This window comes from Loxodonta africana, chromosome 9 (assembly GCF_030014295.1).
Source record: "Loxodonta africana isolate mLoxAfr1 chromosome 9, mLoxAfr1.hap2, whole genome shotgun sequence".
Taxonomy (NCBI): Eukaryota; Metazoa; Chordata; class Mammalia; order Proboscidea; family Elephantidae; genus Loxodonta; species Loxodonta africana.
Window position 1 is genome coordinate 46,934,170 of NC_087350.1, and position 23,064 is coordinate 46,957,233.

The 23,064-nt window shown below is 38.8% G+C and overlaps 1 protein-coding gene across 1 annotated transcript in view; it reads right to left on the reverse strand.

Moving 5' to 3' along the window:
- Positions 1-351: 351 nt before the first annotated feature.
- GLE1 (GLE1 RNA export mediator) overlaps positions 352-23,064 on the reverse strand; it is a 41,141-nt gene continuing 18,428 nt past the window's right edge. Inside the window, exons 7-16 of the mRNA XM_003407693.4 lie at positions 18,431-18,665; positions 17,775-17,887; positions 17,543-17,612; positions 6,606-6,748; positions 6,312-6,502; positions 5,539-5,668; positions 4,017-4,121; positions 2,446-2,528; positions 1,678-1,741; positions 352-1,417 (exon numbers count right to left, since the gene is read on the reverse strand). Of these exons, the coding sequence (XP_003407741.3) occupies positions 1,349-1,417; positions 1,678-1,741; positions 2,446-2,528; positions 4,017-4,121; positions 5,539-5,668; positions 6,312-6,502; positions 6,606-6,748; positions 17,543-17,612; positions 17,775-17,887; positions 18,431-18,665 (1,203 nt within the window). The 3' untranslated portion in view covers positions 352-1,348. The remainder of the gene's footprint in view (positions 1,418-1,677; positions 1,742-2,445; positions 2,529-4,016; positions 4,122-5,538; positions 5,669-6,311; positions 6,503-6,605; positions 6,749-17,542; positions 17,613-17,774; positions 17,888-18,430; positions 18,666-23,064) is intronic.

A 23,064-nucleotide genomic window follows, 5' to 3' on the forward strand; every position in this document is an offset into this window, starting at 1 on the left:
AAGACTATCACATCTCTGTTAGATAAAATAGGGTCACTTATTGCTGCGTAATTCCAAAAAAAAAGAATGACAGTTTGCCCAAGGTGAAGACAAAGAAGACAAAAAAGGAAAAAACGTATACTACTCCATACCTAGTCTTATGCACTACCATGACTCTAATAATTTACACAGCTCAAGGCACAGGAAATTGATCATATTAAACCAACTATATGTCAGCAGTGGGTTTTTGAAAGATCAAGCTTTATTACTCAGTTTTTGGCACTGTAGTCAACAATTCACAGAATGGCTAACTTCAAGTCACTCTAGAGTACCAGTGAACACCCGCCCACCCACATACCTACCCACCCACGGACCCACCCACCCAAATACATGACATTTAGCATAGAGGAAAACATCCATGGCTGCTGCCTCTGATAAAACAAACCTCATCTCTTAGCTGAATAGCCAAGCTCTGGATTTTTCAATGGCTTTAGTCAGGCAAATTTATCACCTTTCATTACTCAAAACATGTGAAAAATGGTAATGCAGTTCTTAGTTCCTCCCTAACATCCTTATTTAACCCTGATTCATTACTTATAGATGCTCAGCTCATGTATAATGTTGAAAGCTCCAGCTCAGCCCATCTTAATGCAAACTGAAAAACAAAAAAAATGGCATCTGCCCTGGGTCATGAATCCCTAGCATCCAGGGACCAAATCCAAATTAAGAGGACAAACAGTGCCTCTTAGTTCAACATGTGTTAACAGTCCTAATCCCAGACACTCAGCCATCCCTGATGCAGTCTGGCTATAGTCCATGTCTACATCACACTTTCCCTCTGGATTTACAAACACTTCACAAGCTGAGGAAGACAAACCAACCATAACCCAAATTTGCATGTCAAGATTTAGGCCTCAACTATTCAAGTATATTTTAAAGGGGAGATCTCATGAGTCTTTGCTCTTCCTGAGAATTCATTTGAACAGGGGTGGGGACAAGAGTGAAAGTGGTGGACTCCAGCTCAGAGTTAAATAGTTAAGGTTATCACCTATTTTCTGAAAGATACTTGAAATAAAGGATGACACTAACTTCTAAACTCCTCTCCTCTTCACAGACCTGAAAAAGGCCAATACAATTTATTCTATCATGTGAATCTCTTGAGAAGCTACCAAATTTACTAAGGGACCTCCTAGATTTTGTGACCCATGAAAATCCCCTCTCCTGGTCGCAAGTATATGAAAACATATATTGGCAGATTTCTAAATCTGACATGACTTCTCCCAAATACAGCTGTCTTCAGTTGCTTTATTATTGCCTCTTTGTAAACAGAGCAACGTAATGGTGACGACGGGCGATGATGGAGCCGACATCAGGAGCGCCAGAAGGAAGATGTCAGAAAGCCCTTGGGGAGAGGAATCTCTTTGCGCTGCAAACATTTCTGGTCACGGAAAGATGAAAAGAGAATGATTTTTTGATTAACACTGCTTCTAACACTTAATAGGGGAATGACATGTATGAAGAAGATGAAAGGGCAGCCCTTAGTCCAAAGCTTAAGGGAGAATTATGGACAAAAAAAGAGGGCTCAGAAAACTAAGAGGAAGGGACTATAATCAGAGCCTAAAGGTCTAAGACTTTTCAGACACAGGTGCATGCCAGACCAACAACAGCTTGGGACAGGTTGATCTATGGGTATCTTACCTCCAAGAACTGTTTGAGGCGTATGAAGGAACCCATCTCTCCTGAGCTTGTGATGGCTTCAATTCTATAAGGAGAAAAGAGAGACACATGAATCAGACCTACCTTTTGGAGGGGAGTTATGCACACTGCTGATCATGAGTGAAAGGGGAGATCAAATGTCTCACAGAGATGTCTTAACAACACTGTCGCACTTCCAAATGGTCCCAACCCTCTTTTTAAATAAGGTGATAAAGAAGAGAGCTCTGTTTATTTCCAAAGTCTTTGGGATCAGATGGAGTAGGTTTTGCCAAGGCTTCTCCTGCCCCCTAACTTGAAATGTCAGTAAATTGAAAGGAAAAGAGAAGGGTACTTAGAGGCAACTGCCACACCAAAGTCAAGCGAAGTGGCTGGTAAATCAGTTTCTACAGCATATTTGTCGAGGGGTCTTGACTCTGGTTTAATTCATGACTACATAAAATCATCATTCCAGATTATTATCTGGGGGAGTTGGAGAGTCAAAAAACACCAGGCATCTTAATCCAAGACTTTCCTAATTTGTTTTTGTTTGTATAGCCAAGAATATTTAAGAAATACTATAATTAGACTTCAAAAGTATATATTTAAATATCAAAGAGGAGGAGGACAGGAGTAGGTAGATGTCATACTTAATCCAGATGTTTTTAACCTGAGTCAAAAACAGTAAGTAACAGCACCCAAGGGTATGTGATGCCTCGTTAAATGAGTTTTACCTATTGAACCCCCTTGTTGTCTACTCAACAAGTTTAATACCTGGGAAAGTAGTCTTCTTTGATGAGAAGTATCATCTTCCAAAACTGGGCCTGGTACTGCTTCATGAGGGCATTGCCACACACCTACAAGGAAAACAGGCACTGTCAGAATAGAAAATGAAAATTCACACTCATAGGAGAGACCCACAATTTGTCCTTTGCCTTTCACCTCTATATAAGAATTTCAGCCACAATGCCACTTAGCTCGCTAACCAAGGGATTTAAATGGAAAAATCCAACTCTCTCCTAAAGCACTCCGCTATGTATGGTAATACCCCCATTTAGCCAGCCTGCCAGATGGCCAGGTAGTTCAGAAAACCAGAAAATTAAAGCAAATTGATTTACCTATTTTTATTTTACTCTAATGAACAGAAACCTTTCTAAAGGTATGAATATACCTCTCAACCTTAGTAAATACAGTATACAGAATACTACTTGTGTTCTCCATGATTTAGGATCATGGTAATGTATTGCGACTTCAGGGGTATTAAGGTGACTAGGAACTATAGGCATTATAGCTAAATGGTCCCACATTTGCTATGACATGTGCCTCATGCCTTTCTTAAACATCTCGTTTCCATAGAAACCTTTACCTTCACCTTAAAATAGTAAGTCTTCCACAAGCAGACAGGACTATATAAAGCATTTGGGATGGGAAAGGTAACTGACTCGTGGGCTAATCGTATTTTCTCTCCTGGAAGTTAGGAATCAGGACAGGGAGATGCTAGCCAGTTGGATGACCACACTGAGGTTGAGAGTGATATAGTCCAGGGTGGCTGTCTTCTTCTCGTGTACACAGAAATAGAGAAAGTTGGTCTACTAAGCAAGAATGAGGCAACTTGCAAGGAGAACAGATATGAAAGGTCATGTGGCCTCAGAGAGAGACTATCTTGGTGCCTGATGACATTCTAGTTCCTGGTTTCAGGCCCACATGAGATTTAACTGAGCATCCTACCTTGATTCTGGGGTCACTTCTCCGTTGCTAAAACAAATTCAAATTCCCCTTTTTACTTGTGCTAAGATATACAGTTTTTTGTTCTCCGCAATGAGAAGACATTCACACAGAGAAGAACAGTTGAAAGAAAAAACAAAAGCTAGGTTTGCCTTACCAGGAAAAAAACCTGTTTCCATCAAGTTGATTCCAACTTACAGTGACCCTATAGGACAGAGTAGAACTGCCCACACGGTTTCCAAGGAGCAGCTGGTACATTTGAATTGCCAGCCTTTTGGTTAGCAGCCAAGCTCTGAAACACTATGCCATCAGGGCTCCAGGTTTGTCTTAGGGTTAAGGAAAAAACGTATGACTCCATTTCTATAATGGGGTCCCAGTGGTACAGTGGTACAGTGGTTAAAAGCTTGGCTGCTAACCAAAAGGCCGGTAGTTCAAATCCACCAACTGCTCTTTGGAAACCCTATGAGGCAGTTCTACTCTGTCCTATAAGGTCGCTATGCATCAGAATCAGCTTAAAGGCAACAGGTTTTATTTCTAAATGTTTCCCCATTCATGTCATCCAGTGGCCCAAGGCTGCTTTAACCACTGGCTTTCTCTTATGTAATAACTGCATTACATACCTCCAAGAAGTCAAAGAGTAGGGTAGCTGTCACATCTGACAGGGGTTCCATGTTTAAGATCTGTGCCAACCAGCGCCAGCCATGGTTTAAGCCATGAGGATGATTCTGGGAGGAAGAAACTTGGTCATGATTTGATCATTTTATTCAGAGGTCTAAACTCCCAGTATCATCATCCAGCCATTACCAAGTCAACACGGACCCTAGATCATCTAACCCAAGCACCTGCCAAAGGGCAGAAACAACAAAAGCTAACTGAACTCTGTTTTTAAATGTTCAATACACTGGTTCCCACATATTCTTTTCAGGATCCCTTCAATACATACGTGTCAGTTCAGAGATTCACAGGCCAACAGTTACCCTTATATATATTTTATTTATTATTCTTGGCACCTCAGCATGGAACCTGGGCCACAACAGGTACACAATAAAAACTTCCTGGGTTCAATCAACTTAATATTCCTTTCTCTTCAGGTTTCCAAGTCCATTAACTTCTCAGTCCCTCTACCCAGCATTCCTTGAGAGAAGAACTGGGCTAGCAGGTCAAAGCCCTGAACCCCAGTCATCACTCCGTCATTAAGGGCTGTGTATCACTTCAGCTTTCTGAGCCCGCACTTGTCCATTTGAAAAGTAAAGTATACGAACTAGATGGCCTCTAAGCCCCAACTACCTCTAATACGCCAGTTTCTTGCTTATTCCTCTCCTAATAAAATCTTCTAACCTTAATGATTAATGTCTTAGTCATCTAGTGCTGCTATCACAGAAATACCACAAGTGGATGGCTTTAATAACAAAGAGAAATTTATTCTCTCACAGTCTAGTAGGTAACAAGTCCAAATTCAGGGTGTCAGTTCCAGGGGATGGCTTTCTCTCTCTCTGTCAGCTCTGGAGGAAGATTCCTTGTCATTGATCTGCCCCTGGTTGAGGAGCTTCTCAGGTACAAGGACCCCAGGTCCAAAGGACGTGCTCTGCTCCCAGTGCTGCTTTCCTGGTGGGGTGAGGTCCCCAACTCTCTGCTTACCTCCTTTTCATCTCTTGAGAGATAAAAGGTGGTGCAAGCCACACCCCAGGGAAACTCCCTTTATACTGGATCAGGGACATGACCTGGTAAGGGTGTTACAATCCCACCCTAATCCTCTTTAACATAAAATTACAATCACAAAATGGAGGACAACCACAGAATACTAGGAATCATGGCCTAACCAAGTTAATACACACATTTTTGGGGGGACATAATTCAATCCCTGACAATTTCTAACAGATTCTCCTCTGGAAGACTCTGTTATGAATACAGGTCTTTACAAAAAGAATCAGCCCTTGAACAAATGACTCTGATGATCCAAAGAAGTTTCCTAATTATCAATATCAACTTCTGTAAAGAGCATCTACAAAGTAGCATTATGCTTCTCACCTTATTTAACTAGATTGCCCTCTCTGAAAGACGATAAATTTTTCCTGCTGATGGAGTACACTAATACAGATTCTGGTCCATCCTCGTTACTGATAGTAAGCCTTTTCTACCCACCTCTTGTCGGTTTCCATATGGCCACCGGAGCTGGATGATGGCGGCATAGAGACGGATCATCCCAGACATGCGTTTTAGAAAGTTGTCCTGCTGTTCTACTTTGGAATCCTTCACTTGATAGCCAAGCATCCTATGTGAAAGATAAAATTCAATGTGATACAGCCAAAGTGAGGTTAACAAACCTGAGATTACTTTTTTATGGCTAAAAGTAACAACATATTTTTATTACTTTTAGCATTATTATTAGCACATTGTTATGTATTATTACGTTTGCAGAATACTTTGTTTACAAAGCACCCATACCCTTATCTAATTTTTCCTGCTGCCCTCAAGTCGATTCTGATTCATAGTGACCCTATAGGACAGAGTAGAACTGCCCCACAGGGTTTCCAAGGCTATAATCTTTATGGAAGCAGGTTGGCACATTTTTCGCCTGTGGAGTGGCTGGTGGGTTCAAAATGCAGACCTTTGGGTTAGCAGCTGAGTGGCTAACCACTGCACCACTAGGGCTCCTATTACCTAATTAGTACTTCCGGTAAGGCCTGTGAGGTGAACTCACGGGAGATAATGGATATCATTACCCTCATCTACAAATAAGGAAAATGATGCTCAAAGAGGTGAAATGATTTACCCATTTTTGCAAAGCTACGAAATGACAAAGCAAGGAATAAAATTTGAAGATGCACAGATCCCAGAACCAGTATTCTTTCCGATTCTATTTATATTTCATCAGTCACCCTAGGGATAGTGAGTAAGGAGAAAAACAACTCTACCTCTGATAGTCTTCCAAAGCCATTCCCTCCTTGAAAGCTGGATAAAAAGGAACTGAGTAAGGACACTTCTTATGTAGATGAGCAAGAATGAGGTCCCCCACTCTGGGGTGGAGCTCCCAGATACCAGATGCTACAACTGCGATGGGGAATGCTGCTTCATGATGAGAGGCCACTTCCTCTTCTCCTTGTTTCTGGAAACAGAGATGGGTACAATTTTAAGTCAGTATCTGAGAAAGGTTTAAATATTGTACCCCAACCTCTCCTTACCATGTCTCCAGCAACAAAGTCCCTTACCACAAATTTCTCTGCCAATTTGTATTGAACAAAGTCCAGTCCCTGTGGGTTAAGTGTGACAGACACAGAGTGTCCAGCAGACTGAACAGGTTTTCCAGAGAGCAGGCTGTGGATCTTGTCAAAGATCTCCTTCAGCTTAGAGCCTAGGTATGATAGAAACAAAGTTACAGCCACAAAAGATACAACTACAGCTCACTCTCCTTTTCATCACTGCAATAGCAAAGCACTCATATAAATCCAGCTATCCAGCCCTACAGAGGTTCAGAGCCTAAAGACAAAACATAAATGCAGAAAAATACATGACAATCAAAAATATGTTGTGGGATGCAAAAGAACATAAGTCATGATAGTATTTCAAAGGAGTTTACAACCCATTTGGGAATGAAATAATTCTGAAACAGACACAGAAAAACAAAGAGACCAATAATATAGAAACAGGCGTTGTGTGTACAGATCCCAAGAGCTGCAGCTGATATTCCTATAGGAGTAATTTGCATCTCTAGGAGAAACCTCTTAAAGAATCTTCCTATCTCATAATGATTCCCCCCCGGCCCCCTTTATATCTCTCTCCATCCTCAGAGACATAGAATGAATCCTAACAGCTATATTGGTATTACAAGATCCTGTGTGTCCCATTCCCACAGTGGCCACAGTTAGATTAGGGGTAGTCAAGCTGAGGCAATCAGCCAATTGACTAAGAGTCAATTCCTAGAAGCGGCTGGCCCTGTGACACGCACACTCATGGGCAATGGCGCAGTCATCTTGCCCTTGCCACGTGGACCGAGGAACAACAGTCTATAAAATAAGGATGGAGATGTACAGAGGGAAGATGAGATGAGAGAGAAAAAGGGGCCTAAAGTTTCTAGCTCCTAAGACCTAGACCCATTCATACCATTGAGCTGTATGAAATACCCCTTTATCTTTAGGATAAATGTCCTTTTTTTTTGCATAAGTAGACCTGAATTAATTATCATCACCTGCAATCAAAGTTTTAATTAATACTGCATCTCCAGTTTCGAAACACCCTATCAAGTTCCTAAATACTTCAAGAAATGTTACAAGTCTCAGAAATATCCTCTCAAAATCACCAATTTCATTAAAAAAAAAAGCCAACCATATTTCTTAGGAAGTAAAAAAAAGCAGGAAGGAACCAAGAACTAAGTAAAGAGACACCACAGAAACTCCAATAAGGCTAGGAATTCCAGAAACACAAAGAGACCGAAACCTTACTGGGATGTTAAAATATGCACAGTTCCATAAAAATTTATCTAACTCATATTCCTACTAAGTCACACTCTATTACTACTTTACAGAAGGTTTCAAAGGACTCCATTGGCTACATCCCTGCCTCCCAACCCCAGTCCTTCTCTCCACTCCGTTTCAGTTGGGAAAATCAGCTCCCAGCTCCACGCATGAAATGGCCTCCTACTTCCCATCTGCCACACCAGCAACACATCCTTATTTAAATTTTCCTCCAAATCTATCTGCTTGTGGACAGCCACCTGTCTTAGGGAGACAAGAAATAGGTCATTTTTTTCTCTCACTTATTCAACATTTACTAAGCACTAACTCTAGAGCATACTCTAGGTTTAACTGGACTGTAAGGTCTTAAGGGTCTTACAATATAATGGCAACAAAGGGACACATTCCAAAAATATGGAGAAAAATGAAAAACAGCAAAACTACAGACTAAGGTGATGTGGAGAATGAAACACAGGAAGCAGTCATGGAGATACTCCCAGGTTTCTAGCTAAGGTACTACTTCTAAAAAACAGGAGAAAAAGCAGGCATAAGGAAGATGGTAAGTTTATATTTGAACACATTAAACTTGAGGCATCTGAGAGACATCTAGGCAAAAATGTCTTTGAGGTAGCTGGAGCTAAAGAACTTTTAGCTCAGGGAAGAGCAATGAACCAGAGGTAGATTTGGGAATCATACAAACGTACAGGTAATGTTCAATGTCACGGGGTATGTAGAATTAAAAGAACGGTGGGTAAGAATGGGTCCCTAAAATTAGAGTGTGAGTAACAGACTGAGGAACCCACAAAAGAGAAAGAAGACTCAGAGGGGTAGGAGGAGAACCTGGAAAGTAAAGTTGCCATGGACACCAAAGGAGTAGAGAGTTTCAAAAAGAAAGGAATAATCTAAAGTGCCAAATGGAAATGTGAGTGAGATGAGAAAATAATCAGAGGATACAAAATTAAGAGAAAAGTATTTTAGGATGTGAGTGACTCCGAACATTTAAAGTCTGAGGGAAAAGAGCCTGTAAAAGAGAGTAATTGCAATAAACAGAAGAGAGAGGTATTAAATGATGAACCAAAGTCTTGACGGAGATGGGAGAGGATAAGACGGGCAGAGGCAGAAGAGTAAGTGTGAGCAGGAAGGACACCTTAACATCTGTTGAAAGGGAGGCTAGAAAATAAAGATGATGTGAAAATTACAGCTATGTATAGGTAGGAGGGGCAGGATCTGAGGATCTCACGTTTGATTTCTTCATTTTCCTGATGAAGGAGGAGGCAAAGTTGTCTGATGTTAACCAGGGGGTAAGGATCCAGGATAGGCTTGAGGAGACTACAAAGTAAAGGTTTGAAATGACTGTCGATCTCTCCCTTTGGTGTTCCTATCAAAGGAAACTGCACTTCAAATTCCAGAAACTGATACGTGTTTATTTATTTATAACTTGCCTGTTCCAGAAAGAATTTCAGGCAGCAAAGTGATATGTACATTTTGTCATATAACTTTGAAAGGGCAGGAACTGCCAACTTTCCTATACTTTTAGGCAACAATAAATGCAAGTTCAATGGGGGAATCGGAACTCATAATAAGCTAGAGAAGCTTGCCAGTTGTACACATTTCCCTAGCCAACTGGCAGCATGGTCTGTAATTTCGAGGCTTCCAGATCTGGAGCTCCAAAAAATAAACCTCTTGTTCTAAAGAAGGGAGGGAGGGATCACCCCCGTCTGGTTTTCACTCTCTAAATCTCACTCTCTAGAGACAAAACAAATCCTAAAGCATAAACAAGCTTCATGTTTGGAAAAGCTAATGCTGAAAGAAAAAAGCAAAGAATCTAAGTCATATCCTAGAGTCCCTTAGTTATGTCTGCAGCAATAACTTTGAACTTTAAAGTTAAGACCCATCCTAAAAGCTGCTAACATATAGCTTATAAAAAATGAATCAGGGAGGTGGAACCAAGATGGCGGAATAGACAGACGCTTCCAGTGAGCCCTCTTTACAACAAAGACCCGACAAGTGAAATGAATATATTTGTGACAAGTTGGGAGCCCTGGGCATCAAAGACAAGCTTAGAAAACAAACTGAGGGGCAGGGGGAGGAAGAGACCGTTCAGAAGTGGAGAGGAGTTACCGGACCTGAATCGTGGGGAGCCCTCAGGCACCACTCCCGGAGAGGCGGCGGAGGTGGCGGGTTGGTACTAGCGTTCAGCCGCCGTTTCCTCAGGGAGAAGCAGCCAGACACACAGCCTACTCACACCTCCGGAACCTGAGAAGAATGGCACTCTTGGCAAAAGCTAAGTACTTGCATACATTTTACTGCGCCGTCCCATCCCCAAGCCAGCTTCAGTAGCTGAATCCCTGGGCCTGAAATAGACCCTGTTGAGCACCTAGAGCCATCCTCCTGGCCTTGGGGAAGGAAAAAATTTGCAATTGGGGGAAAAGATAATTTGCTAGCTCCATTAACGAGGGGAGCTCAGGACAGAAGTGGCTCCTGTCCAGGCATAAACTGTCCAAGGACCTTGAGCACCTTTCCCTTCTGCATGGACCTGTGTGGACCTATTTCGGGAGAATAGGCCCTTGTTGGCAAACTCCAACCATATGGAGAGGTGGGTGTTTGACGTGTGACATTGCTTTGCTTATTAAACAAGGTCCTCACCTACCCACATCAGCGACCTAAGGACTGGTACCTCCACTCAGGTCACCAAGCCACCCATGACAGGGGTCCAAAGATAACTGGTACCTCCCAGTCCTTACAACCAAAAATTTTGGGTGCCCATGGTCTGTCTGCAGAACCCACCCACCAGCACACTCTAGGGAACAGGGATGTGTTTTCCTCAGAGAAACTCGGGGGTCAGTTCTCAGCTCCCTGCCTTGTTCAGAGCATGACCCCCTGCTGCAATCAGATACCCGTATATACGCCAATCACCCCTACCCCTCTAAGACTGTAGAAAAGAGCCTGTACCACACACTTGATATCAGCTACCTGGAAACCTGAGCTGAATTCATACAAGAAAACTGAATGGACTCCTAAACTGATATACCTGGTAACAGCTGTAGCCAGCTGGGGACTGGATACCAGAGCTCCAAAGGTGAAAATAATCAAGCTGGCTCACTCAAGTAACCCATGGGGTATACCAAAATAAAACAATGCAAGCAGCTACGACATAGTAAGCAAGCATAAGCTAATACAATAACTTATAAGATGCCTTGGAGACAACAGTCAATGTCAAGTCACATAAAGAAAAAGACCATCATCACCTCAACAGGCTCTCAAAACAAAGAATCCAGGGATCTTCTAGATGAAAGTGCATTCCTGGAATTACCAGATGCAGAATACAAAAGTTTTATACACAGAACCCTTCAAGACACCAGGAAGGAAATGAGGCAATACGCAGAACAAGCCAAGGAACACACAGATAACACAACTGAAGAACTCAAAAAGATTATTCAGGAACATAATGAAAAGTTTAATAACCTGGAAAAATCCATAGACAGACAACAATCAGAAATTCAGAAGATTAACAATAAAATTACAGAATTAGACAACTCAATAGAAAGTCAGAGGCGCAGAATTGAGCAAGTAGGAGCCAGAATTTCTGTACTCGAAGATAAATCACTTGGCACTAATACATCTGAAGAAAAATCAGATAAAAGAATTTAATAAAATGAAGAAGCCTTAAGAATCATGTGGGACTCTATCAAGAGAAATAATCTACGAGTGATGGGAGTACCAGAACAGGGAGTGATAACAGAAAATACAGAGAAAACTGTTGAAGATTTGTTGGCAGAAAACTTCCCCGATATTGTGAAAGATGAGAAGATAGCTATCCAAGATGCTCATTGAACTCCACATAAGGCAGATCTAAAAAGAAAGTCACCAAAGCATATTATAATCAAACTTGCCAAAACCAAAGATAAAGAGAGAATTACAAGAGCACCGAGGGATAAACGAAAAGTCACCTACAAAGGAGAGCCAGTAAGAATAAGCTCAGACTACTCAGCAGAAACCATGCAGGCAAGAAGACAATGGGATGACACATTTCAAAAACTGAAGGAAAAAAATTGCCTGCCAAGAATCATATATACAGCAAAACTGTCTCTTAAATACAAAGGTGAAATTAAGACATTTCCAGATAAACGCAAGTTTAGGGAATTCGTAAAAACCAAACCAAAATGACAAGAAATACTAAAGGGAGTTCTTTGGTTAGAAAATCAATAATATCACTTATCAACCCAAGACTAGAACACTGGGCAGAGCACCCAGAACTCAACCCAGACAGGGATATACAAAAAAAACAAAGCAAGATTACGGAAAAAAAAAAAAAAAAAAAAAGCTCAAAACAGGGTAACAGCAATGTTATTATATAAAAGAAGACAACATTAAAATAATAAAGAGGGACTAAGAAATGTAATCATACACCTTCCATACGGAGAAGAAGACACGGTGATACAAAGAAATAAAAGTTAGTTTTAAATTTAGAAAAATAGGGGTAAATAATAAGGTAACCACAAAGGAGACACACTATCCTACTCATCAAAATAAAATACAAGGGAAAAATACAGACTCAGCAGAAACAAAATCAACAACAACAAATATGAGGAAAGGACAATATATAATCTACTCAGCACATAAAATTAAGTGGGAAAAAGAAACTGTCAACAACATACAAAAAAAAAAATCAAAATGATAGCACTAAATTCATACCTATCCATAAGTACCCTGAATGTCAATGGACTAAATGCACCAATAAAGAGACAGAGAGTGGCAGAATGGATTAAAAAACAAAATCCGTCTATATGCTGCCTACAAGAGACACACCTTAGAGACACAAAAAAACTAAAACTCAAAGGATGGAAAAAATATATCAAGCAAACAACAATCAAAAAAGAAGAAGTGGCAATATTAATTTCTGACAAAATAGACTTTAAAGTTAAATCCATCATAAAGGATAAGGAAGGACACTATATAATGATTAAAGGGACAATACACCAAGAAGATATAACTATATTAAATATTTATGCACCCAATGACAGGGCTGCAAGATACATAAAACAAACTCTATCAGCATTGAAAAGTGAGATAGACAGCTCCACAGTAATAGCAGGAGACTTCAACACACCATTTTCGGTGAAGGACAGGACATTCAGAAAGAAGCTCAATAAAAATACGGAAGATCTAAATGCCACAATCAACCAACTTGACCTAGTAGACATACACAGAACACTCCACCCAACAGCAACCAAGTATACTTTCTTTTCTAGGGCACATAGAACATTCTCTAGACTGGACCACATATTAGGTCATAAAGCAAGCCTTAGCAGAATCCAAACCACTGAAATATTACAAAGCATTTTCTCTGACCATAAGGCCATAAAAGTGGAAATCAATAACAGGAAAAGCAGGGAAAAGAAATCAAACACTTGGAAATTGAACAATACCCTACTCAAAAAAGACTGGATTATAGAAGACATTAAGGATGGAATAAAGAAATTCAGAGAATGCAATGAGAATGAAAACACTTCCTATCAGAACCTTTGGGACACAGCAAAAGCGGTGCTCAGAGGCCAACTGATATCAATAAACACACACAACCAAAATGAAGAAAGGGCCAAAATCAAAGAATTATCCCTATAACTTGAACAAATAGAAAGAGAGCAACAAAAGAAACCCACAGGCACCAGAAGAAAACAAATAATAAAACTTAGAGCTGAACTAGATGAAATAGAAAACAGAAAAACAATTGAAAGAATTAACAAGATCAAAAGCTGGTTTTTTGAAAAAAAGTAACAAAATTGATAAACCACTGGCCAAACTGACAAAAGAAAAACAGGAGAGGAAGCAAATAACCCAAATAAGAAATGAGATGGGCGATATTACAACAGACCCAACTGAAATTAAAAGAATCGTATCAGGTTACTATGAAAAACTGTACTCAAACAAATTTGAAAATCTAGAAGAAATAGATGAATTCCTAGACACACACTACCTACCTAAACTAACACAAACAGAGGTAGAACAACTAAATAGACCCGTAACAAAAGAAGAGATTGAAAAGGTAATCAAAAAACTCCCAGCAAAAAAAAAGCCCTGGTCTGGACGGCTTCACTGCAGAGTTCTACCAAACTTTCAGAGAAGAGTTAACACCACTACTACTAAAGGTATTTCAGAGCATAGAAAAGGACGGAATACTAGCAAACTCATTCTATGAAGCCACCATATCCCTGATACCAAAACCAGGTAAAGACACCACAAGAAAAGAAAATTATAGACCTATATCCCTCAGGAACGTAGATACAAAAATCCTCAACAAAATTCTAGCCAATAGAATTCAACAACATATCAGAAAAATTATTCACCATGGCCAAGTGGGATTCATACCAGGTATGCAGGGATGGTTCAACATTAGAAAAACAATTAATGTAATCTGCCACATAAATAAAACAAAAGACAAGAATTACGTGATTTTATCAATTGATGCAGAAAAGGCATTTGACAGAGTTCAACATTCATTCATGATAAAAACTCTCAGCAAAATAGAAATAGAAGGAAGACTCCTCAGCATAATAAAGGGCATTTATACAAAGCCAACAAACAGCCAATATCATCCTAAATGGAGAGAGCCTGAAAGCATTCCCACTGAGATCGCGAACCAGACAAGGATGCCCTTTATCACTGCTCTTATTCAACATTGTGTTGGAGGTCCTAGCCAGAGCAATTAGGCTAGATAAAGAAATAAAGGGCATCCCGGTTGGCAAGGAAGAAGTAAAAGTATCTCTATTTGCAGACGACATGATCTTATACGCAGAAAACCCTAAGGAATCTTCCAGAAAACTACTGAAACTAATAGTTCAGCAGAGTATCGGGATATAAGATAAACATACAAAAATCAGTTAGATTCCTCTATACCAACGAAAAGAGCATCAAAGAGGAAATCACCAAATCAATGCCATTTACAGTAGCCCCCAAGAAGATAAAATACTTAGAAACAAATCTTAACAGAGATGTAAAAGACTTAACAAAGAAAACTACAGTACACTTCTGCAAGAAACCAAAGAGACTTACATAAGTGGAAAAACATACCTGGCTCGTGGATAGGAAAATTTAACATTATAAAAATGTCTATTCTACCAAAAGCTATCTATACATTTAATGCAATTTCAATCCAAATCCCAACGACATTCTTTAATGAGATGGAGAAACAAATCACCCAACTTCATATGGAAGGGAAAGAGGCCCCAGATAAGTAAGGCATTACTGAAAAAGAAGAACAAAGTGGGAGGCCTTACTCTACCTGATTTTAGAACCTATTATACCACCACAGTAGTCAAAACAGGCTCGTACTGGTACAACTGATACATGGACCAATGGAAGAGAATTGAGAATCCAGACATAAATCCATCCACATACGAGCAGCTAATATTTGACAAGGGCCCCAAAACAGTTAAATGGGGGAAAAGACAGTCTTTTTAACAAATGGTGCTGGCTTAACTGGATATTCATCTGCAAAAAAATAAAACAAGACCCATACCTCACTCCATGCACAAAAACTAACTCAAAATGGATCAAAGACCTAAATATAAAATCTAAAACGATAAAGATCATGGAAGAAAAAATAGGGACAACGTTAGGAGCCCTAATACATGGCATAAACAGTATAGAAAACATTATAAAGAATGCAGAAAAAAACTAGATAACTGGGAGCTCCTAAAAATCCAATACCTATGCTCATCCAAAGACTTCACCAAAAGAGTAAAAAGACTACATACAGACTGGGAAAAAGTTTTTAGCTACAACATTTCTGATCAGTGCCTGATGTCTAAAATCTACAAAATACTGTAAAACCTCAACTACAAAAAGACAAATAACCCAATTAAAAAATGGGCAAAAGATATGAATAAACACTTCAGTAAAGAAGACATTCATGTAGCTAACAGATATATGAGGAAATGTTCACGATCATTAGCCATTAGAGAAATGCAGATCAAAACTACAATGAGATTTCATCTCACTCTAACAAGGCTGGCATTAATCCAAAAAACACAAAATAATAAATATCGGAGAGGCTGTGGAGAGACTGGAACACTTATACAGTGCTGGTGGGAATGTAAAATGGTACAACCACTTTGGAAATCGATTTGGTGCTTCCTTAAAAAGCTAGAAATAGAACTACCATATGATCCAGCAATCCCACTCCTTGGAATATATCCTACAGAAATAAGAGCCTTTACACAAACAGATATTTGCACACCCATGTTTACTGCAGCACTGTTTACAACAGCAAAAAGATGGAAGCAACTAAGGAGCCTATCAAAGGTTGAATGGATAAATAAATTATGGTATATTCACACAATGGAATACTATGCATCGATAAAGAACAGTGAGGAATCTGTGAAACATTTCATAACATGGAGGAACCTGGAAGGCATTACGCTGAGTGAAATTAGTCGCTTGCAAAAGGACAAATATTGTATAAGACCACTATTATAACAACTTGAGAAATAGTTTAAACTGAGAAGAAAACATTCTTCTGTGGTTATGAGAGGGCGGAAGGAGGGAGGGTGGGAGGGGGTATTCACCAATTAGATAGTAGATAGCAACTACTTTAGGTGAAGGGAAAGACAGCACACAATACAGGGGAGGTCAGCACAACTGGACTAAACCAAAAGCAAAGAAGTTTCCTGAATAAACTGAACGCTTCGAAGGCCAGTGTAGCAGGCGCAGGGGTTTGGGAACCATGGTTTCAGGGGGCATCTAAGTCAACTGGCATAATACAATCTATTAAGAAAACATTCTGCATCCCACTTTGGAGAGTGGTGTCTGGGGTCTTAAACGCTAGCAAGCAGCCATCTAAGATGCATCAATTGGTCTCAACCCACCTGGATCAAAGGAGAATGAAGAACACCAAGGACACAAGGCAATTACAAGCCCAGCAGACAGAAAGGACCACACGAACCAGAGACTACACTATCCTGAGACCAGAAGAACTACATGGTGCCCGGCTACAACTGATGACTGCCCTGGACAGGGAACACAACACAGAACCCCTGAGATAGCAGGAAAGCAGTGGGATGCAGATCCCAAATTCTCATAAAAAGACCAGACTTGGCGGTCTGGCTGAGACTAGAAGGACCCCGGTGGTCATAGGCCCCAGACCCTCTGTTGGCCCAGGACAGGAACCATTCCCGAAGACAACTCTTCAGACATGGATTGGACTGGACAATGGGTCGGAGAGGGATGCTGGTGAGGAGTTAGCTTCTTGGATTGGGTGGACACTTGAGACTGTGTTGGCACCTCCTGCCTGGAGGGGAGATGAGAGGGTGGAGGGGGTTAGAAGCTGGCAAAATGGACACAAAAAGAGAGAGTGGAAGGAGAGAGCGGGCTGTTTCATCAGGGGGAGAGTAATTGGGAGTGTGTAGCAAGGTGTATATGGGTTTTTGTGTGAGAGACTGACTTGATTTGTAAACTTTCACTTAAAGCACAATAAAAATTTTTCTAAAAAAATGAATCAACATACATGTATTGATTATCTTCTAGGCACTGAAGAAGAAACAGAGCAGAGTAAAACAGGACACGTATAACATATATACCTATTCCAATTATTAACATTTGTTCAAGCATGCTGTTTATAGGATGCTTACATACGAATAGATTTAGAGTCTTAAAAAATAAAATGAAGAGCCACATTCTTAATCCTTTTAACTAACCTGCAATGGTGGAGATTTGGCTCACGGGGATGGTGGCAGCCTTCTGGAGGTCCATCTTTATCTTTTTGGTCTGCCAGAAGAGAACAGTGAGAAGGTAGGTAGTGTTTTGAAGAGATGAGCAGACACCACTTAGGATAAGGGAATGTGACATTCCAGTTACGTTTCTTCGGGATATGAGGCTGTGGGGAGTACTCCAGGCTCAGAGAATTCCCAGTGTGTATCTCTCCCCTACCTGACTGTCCTTGCTGCTGGTCAGTCCCTCAAAGGCCAACACACACTGACTGGAAGCATCTTGCAGCTGCTGGTACCACTGCATTGTAGTGTCTTGTACCTTCACCTGGAGGTCTGAGGAATAGAAGAGAGGCTTTAATAATAGCTAGTATTTGTCAAACAATTAATATGGGCCAGGCACTCTTCTAATCACTTTACATATGTCTTAACTGCTTTTAGTGTGACAGTAACCCTATGAAGTAGATACTAGAAACAGGCACGGAAAGGTTAAGTGATTTGTCCAACATCACATAGCTAGTAAGTAGAATTAGATTCCCACTGATCTGGGCTCCAGAGCCAGCATTCTCAGCCAGTATGCTATACTGACTCTCATATATATTAAATGAACATATATATTTATTTAAAACGTTCAGCAGCAATACATGAACAATACATCCTACTAGAATTATATAGAAGTTCATGTCCTCATAAAAAGTGTTAGAATCTGATGTCAGGCCCTACATCAACCAAAACTGAATGTAATGTACTGTGTCAAGGTCCTGGTTGGTTAATTGTACTGTAGCTTAACATAATATTCAAAATGGATTTCTGTTTCCTTTCACATTCTAAAACGTATACTGATTTAAACGACCATATTCACGCCACACCAAAACCCACCTTCATTCTGTTTCCCTCCTGTGCCCTGGCTGGGAGCTGGGGACTCCTTCTGGGCCTCTGGCCTCTGCTGCGCCTGTGATTCTCGCTGTTTTACCTGGACAGCCTCCTTTTCATTCTGCCTTCGCTTGTCTTCACAGGCTCTGGTGATCTCCTGATCCAAGTTTGTAAGGAGGTCCCGCATTTCCTGCAGAGCTTGCTCAGCCATAGCTTGGTCCTCTGCTGTAGGAAAGTCATTCTGCCAAAGTTACAGAGGCAGAGCTTAGTGACCTTTTCCTAGGTACCCTGTGGGGCTAAATTATACCTCACACAAATCAATAATTATAGTGTATACAACACACACACACACACACGCCCACGCACGACCACCCCTACATCACGGTCGTTTTTAATAGCTATATGATGAACCACTGTATGGATATACCATAAATGATTGAAACAGCCCTTACAGTGGGCATTTGTCTCCAATTGTTTGCTATCATAGCTAACCCTAAAATGAATACTTTTACTTACACATTTTTGCATACTTATTGCCTTAGGATGGATTCCTAGAATTGCACCAATGGAATGTCCACATTTAACATGCTGATACCTATTGCTTTACTGTTCTCTTAAAGATAATAGCATTTTAGTATCACATCCACAGCATTTAAGTATGGACTGTTTGACACAAATTACAAAATATATGTATGATAATATACTACATTAAAAAAACTGTTTTAATATGTTATATCTTAGAGGTGATCTTGAACTTTTTTTCACATTTATTGGACAATTATATTTCTGCTTTTACAAGCTGCCTGTCCTGTACTTTGATCATTTTTCCACTAGTGGGATGGAGGTAGAGAGTGTAAATGATTTATTTATCTCTTTCCCTATAAATTCCATGAGCTCTCTTTTAATTGAGGATATTAAATTTTTACCTGCTGTATAACCCCCCAAAAAATGTTCCTTAATTTATAATGTGTCTTTAACTTTCAAGTACTCATATCTACCAAACTCTTCCTTTATAACTTCTGCCTTTATTGCTATACTTACACAGGTCTTTCCTACCGTAATATAATTCAAATATTCACCTAGATTTTCTCCATTGACCTTAATCATTTCCTTCTGAGTATTTCTGTTTTACATTCAAATATCTAAGTAATATGGAATTAATAAGATGAAAATATGGTACCAATTCAGTCTTTATTTTTATGGTTTCCTCTTTCTAAATAATTCATCTTTTCCTCACTGATTTGAAATGATGCCTTTATAATATATTAATCACTCACATAAAATTTGTCTTTCTGGACTTGCTATTCTGTTCTACTAATCATGCTGTGTTCCTAGGCAAGTACAAGCCATTTCAAATGTAGTGCTAGAAAATGTTTTTGTATTTGCTAATGTTTAAGTCCTCCATTACTATTCTTTTTGAAGCAGTCCAACAGATTTTCATTAGAATTTCACTAAATTTGGGGAAATTTGATAGCTTACTATATTGAGGTTTCAGGAACATAGTAAATCCTTCCACTTATTCAAGTCTCATTTTATAAACTCAATAAAACTTTATACTTTTCTTTATATAAATGTCATACAATTCATGCTAGTTTATTTCTAGGTATTTTATATTCCATTATACTTTTAACTTTTTTTGGTTGGCATATTTTTAATTTTGGCCACATTACTAAAGTCTCATTAAAAAAATCTAATAGTTTCACTTTTCTTAGTATTCTAGGTAGACAATCACATACTGTCACCAAATAATAGTAGCTGCATTTGAATATTTATACTTCATTTGTTTCTAATACCTCGTGTTGGCTAAAATTTCTCTAATGTTGAGGAACAGCAATAACGCCGTATATTTTTATTTCTTTCCCAACTTTAATGAGATATCTAAATATAGTTTTAGGTGGATAAATACAGTTCACCATGTTAATGAGGAATGAACTTTTATTCTTAGTTTACTTCAAATATTTTTTTTTTTTTAAAAGCAGGAAAGGATGTTGAAATTTAGAATACGCTTTTACAATATCTGGTGAGATAAACATGATTTTGCTCCCTAAACCTATTAGTGAAATAAATTTCCTGACTAGATTTCATAACAACTGAATCAGTTTTACATTATTCTTAGAATAGTAATTCTTTGGTTATAATGGATTATTCTTTTGATGCACTGATAAATTTTATTTCCTAATGTTTTATCTATAGGTCGCTGTGAGTCTGAATTGGACACGAACGTGTTTTTTGTTTTGGTTTAATCTTTTATCTAGAACTTCTGCTCATAAATGAGACTGCATTTGAGACTGACATTCAAATTTCTTTTATTTATGTGTTATTTTGTCAGGGTTTGATTATCAGAACACGAAGATAAAATGAGAAGTTCTGCACCATTTCCTATGCTCTGTCCTACACAAATGTTTAATAGTTTTGCTTTTACAATCATTCACATCTGATTTTAAACCAACTCACACAAGATAATGAAAGAACAAAGAAAAAAATTCTAATCTAGTAAATTCTAGTCTGAAGATTTAACTATTAGTTCATGAGAAGCTTTCCCTATAGATATTAAAATATATTATAAAGCCACAGCAATTAAAATCTGATGATCCTGAATAAGAATAAAAACACAGATCAAGGAAACAGAAATGAGTACTGAGGGACAGCCAGGATACTATTTAGTGTGGTAAGAGAGTATTTACAAATCAGGAAGGAAATGTGGTGGAAACATAGTATAACTATTTCTAAAAATAAAGATCTTTATCACCCACCAAACATCAAATAAATTTCAGGTGGGCTAAAGGAAGGAAAAAAACCCATAACTTCTTTATATCAAAAATGTCAAACTATGATTGAATAAATGACGTTATGTTCCCAGAAGAGTACTATGCAGTTATATAAAGGAATGAGGAAAATTCTATATGTTGCTAAAAAGGATCTCCAGGATATGCTGTTAAGTGGAAAAAAGCAAGGCACAGAACAGTGCACATAGGAAACTACCTTTTATTTTGGGAGGGGGAGATACATATATTTGCTTTTGTTTTAAATGACACAAAACCCAAAAGCTAATAGAAATGGTCATTTAAAGAAAGGACAAGAATTGGGCGGGGGGGGGGGCAAAAGGGAAGGAATTAGACTTCCCTGAAAATACCTTGTTTTGTAGTTCTGATATTGGAACATGTAAATATTTTTCGTAATTATGAAACAAAATTTCTTCATATTGTTGAAAAAAATTCTTAAAACTGAAACAAATAAGCCCAATCATTTATGAAGTTGGTAGCTTAACAACACAGAGAATTCTTTAATGTGAAATGAAATAGTAATTTAATTACACATACCTAGAGCCTTAAGGAAAAAGAGCTACTTAGAAATCTTAAACTGTTTCCAGCAATCATATTGTTACTATTGGTATTATTCTGAAATTACATGTTATGCTATATACATATAAAATACGCAATACATACGTGTGTATGTGCGTGTGTATAGACACATATAGTAAGATAAAGTAAATAATGTTAATGTCTTTAGGAATCAAGATTTATAGCATAGGAGGAAGGTGATAGAAATATAAAATCAAAAAGGTTAAGAAAAAAATGGTGTAATCCTATATTTTGAATGGAAAAGGTTAGTATGAGTTAATGATGTATTTTCACTTTAAAAATAGGTATTTCTTAGCTCTGTCCACTAAAAAGGTCTAGAAACAATGACAAACCCTAATAACTAGACCATGATCTCTAAATACCTTTTCCCACTAAAAAGGTACTAGGACTCCTTGAAGAAATGGCTAATTCCAGGTCTGGGGAAGAAAATATTCAAGATGAGGTAGGAACATCTTAGTTTACTTGCTTTCTGTTACAATAAATACTACCAGGGCCAAGTCAAAAGGACAGGAGCCAACTTGAAGTGGATCCCACTGGCCAAAGATGGGACAATCTAAAGAACAACAAAATTGTAACAGACTGAAACGTGTTACACATCAAATATATAAAAACCCGTAAGCTCTCAATGACATTAAAAACAACAATTCCTCATTGGTCACTTTAAGATGAAGGCTAGAAAACTCATATTCTGAAAACTGGTACGGGGACAGAATCAAACATTTATCCTGCCTTTCCTGTACAAACTGTACATCAAGATAAATAGTTCATAGGAAAACTTTCTTCTTCGTAGAACTCTAGCTAATAAATTCAGGAAAAAATGAGAGAATCAGAAAAACTGAAATTTTGCCACCCTTAATGAAATTAACAGATATAAGCAAGGATCAGCAATGGATCCTAAATCCTTAGCTAAAGGGTCAGAGGGATATTTATAATGAAGATAAGGCTGACAATACCTGAAGCCACTGGTCAATCTTTACCTGACAAATGGAAGGAAAATCAGATATCACTTGCCTCCTGATGTGATGCAGTAACAAGTACACAGTACCAACTATGAAGTACTGTTGCAAAAAGAAAAAAAACTGAACCTGAATTTGATCAAGCCTCTAGATCTGTGGTTTCCAATAAGATAGATACGAGTTGCTATGAAAATTTAAATTAATTTTAAAACACTTTTCTAAGTAAATTGCATTTTTTAAAAATTAAAATTCAGCGCTCAGTAGTCACATGTGACTAGTGACTGCTGTACTACACAGCACACATACAGAACATTTTCATCAC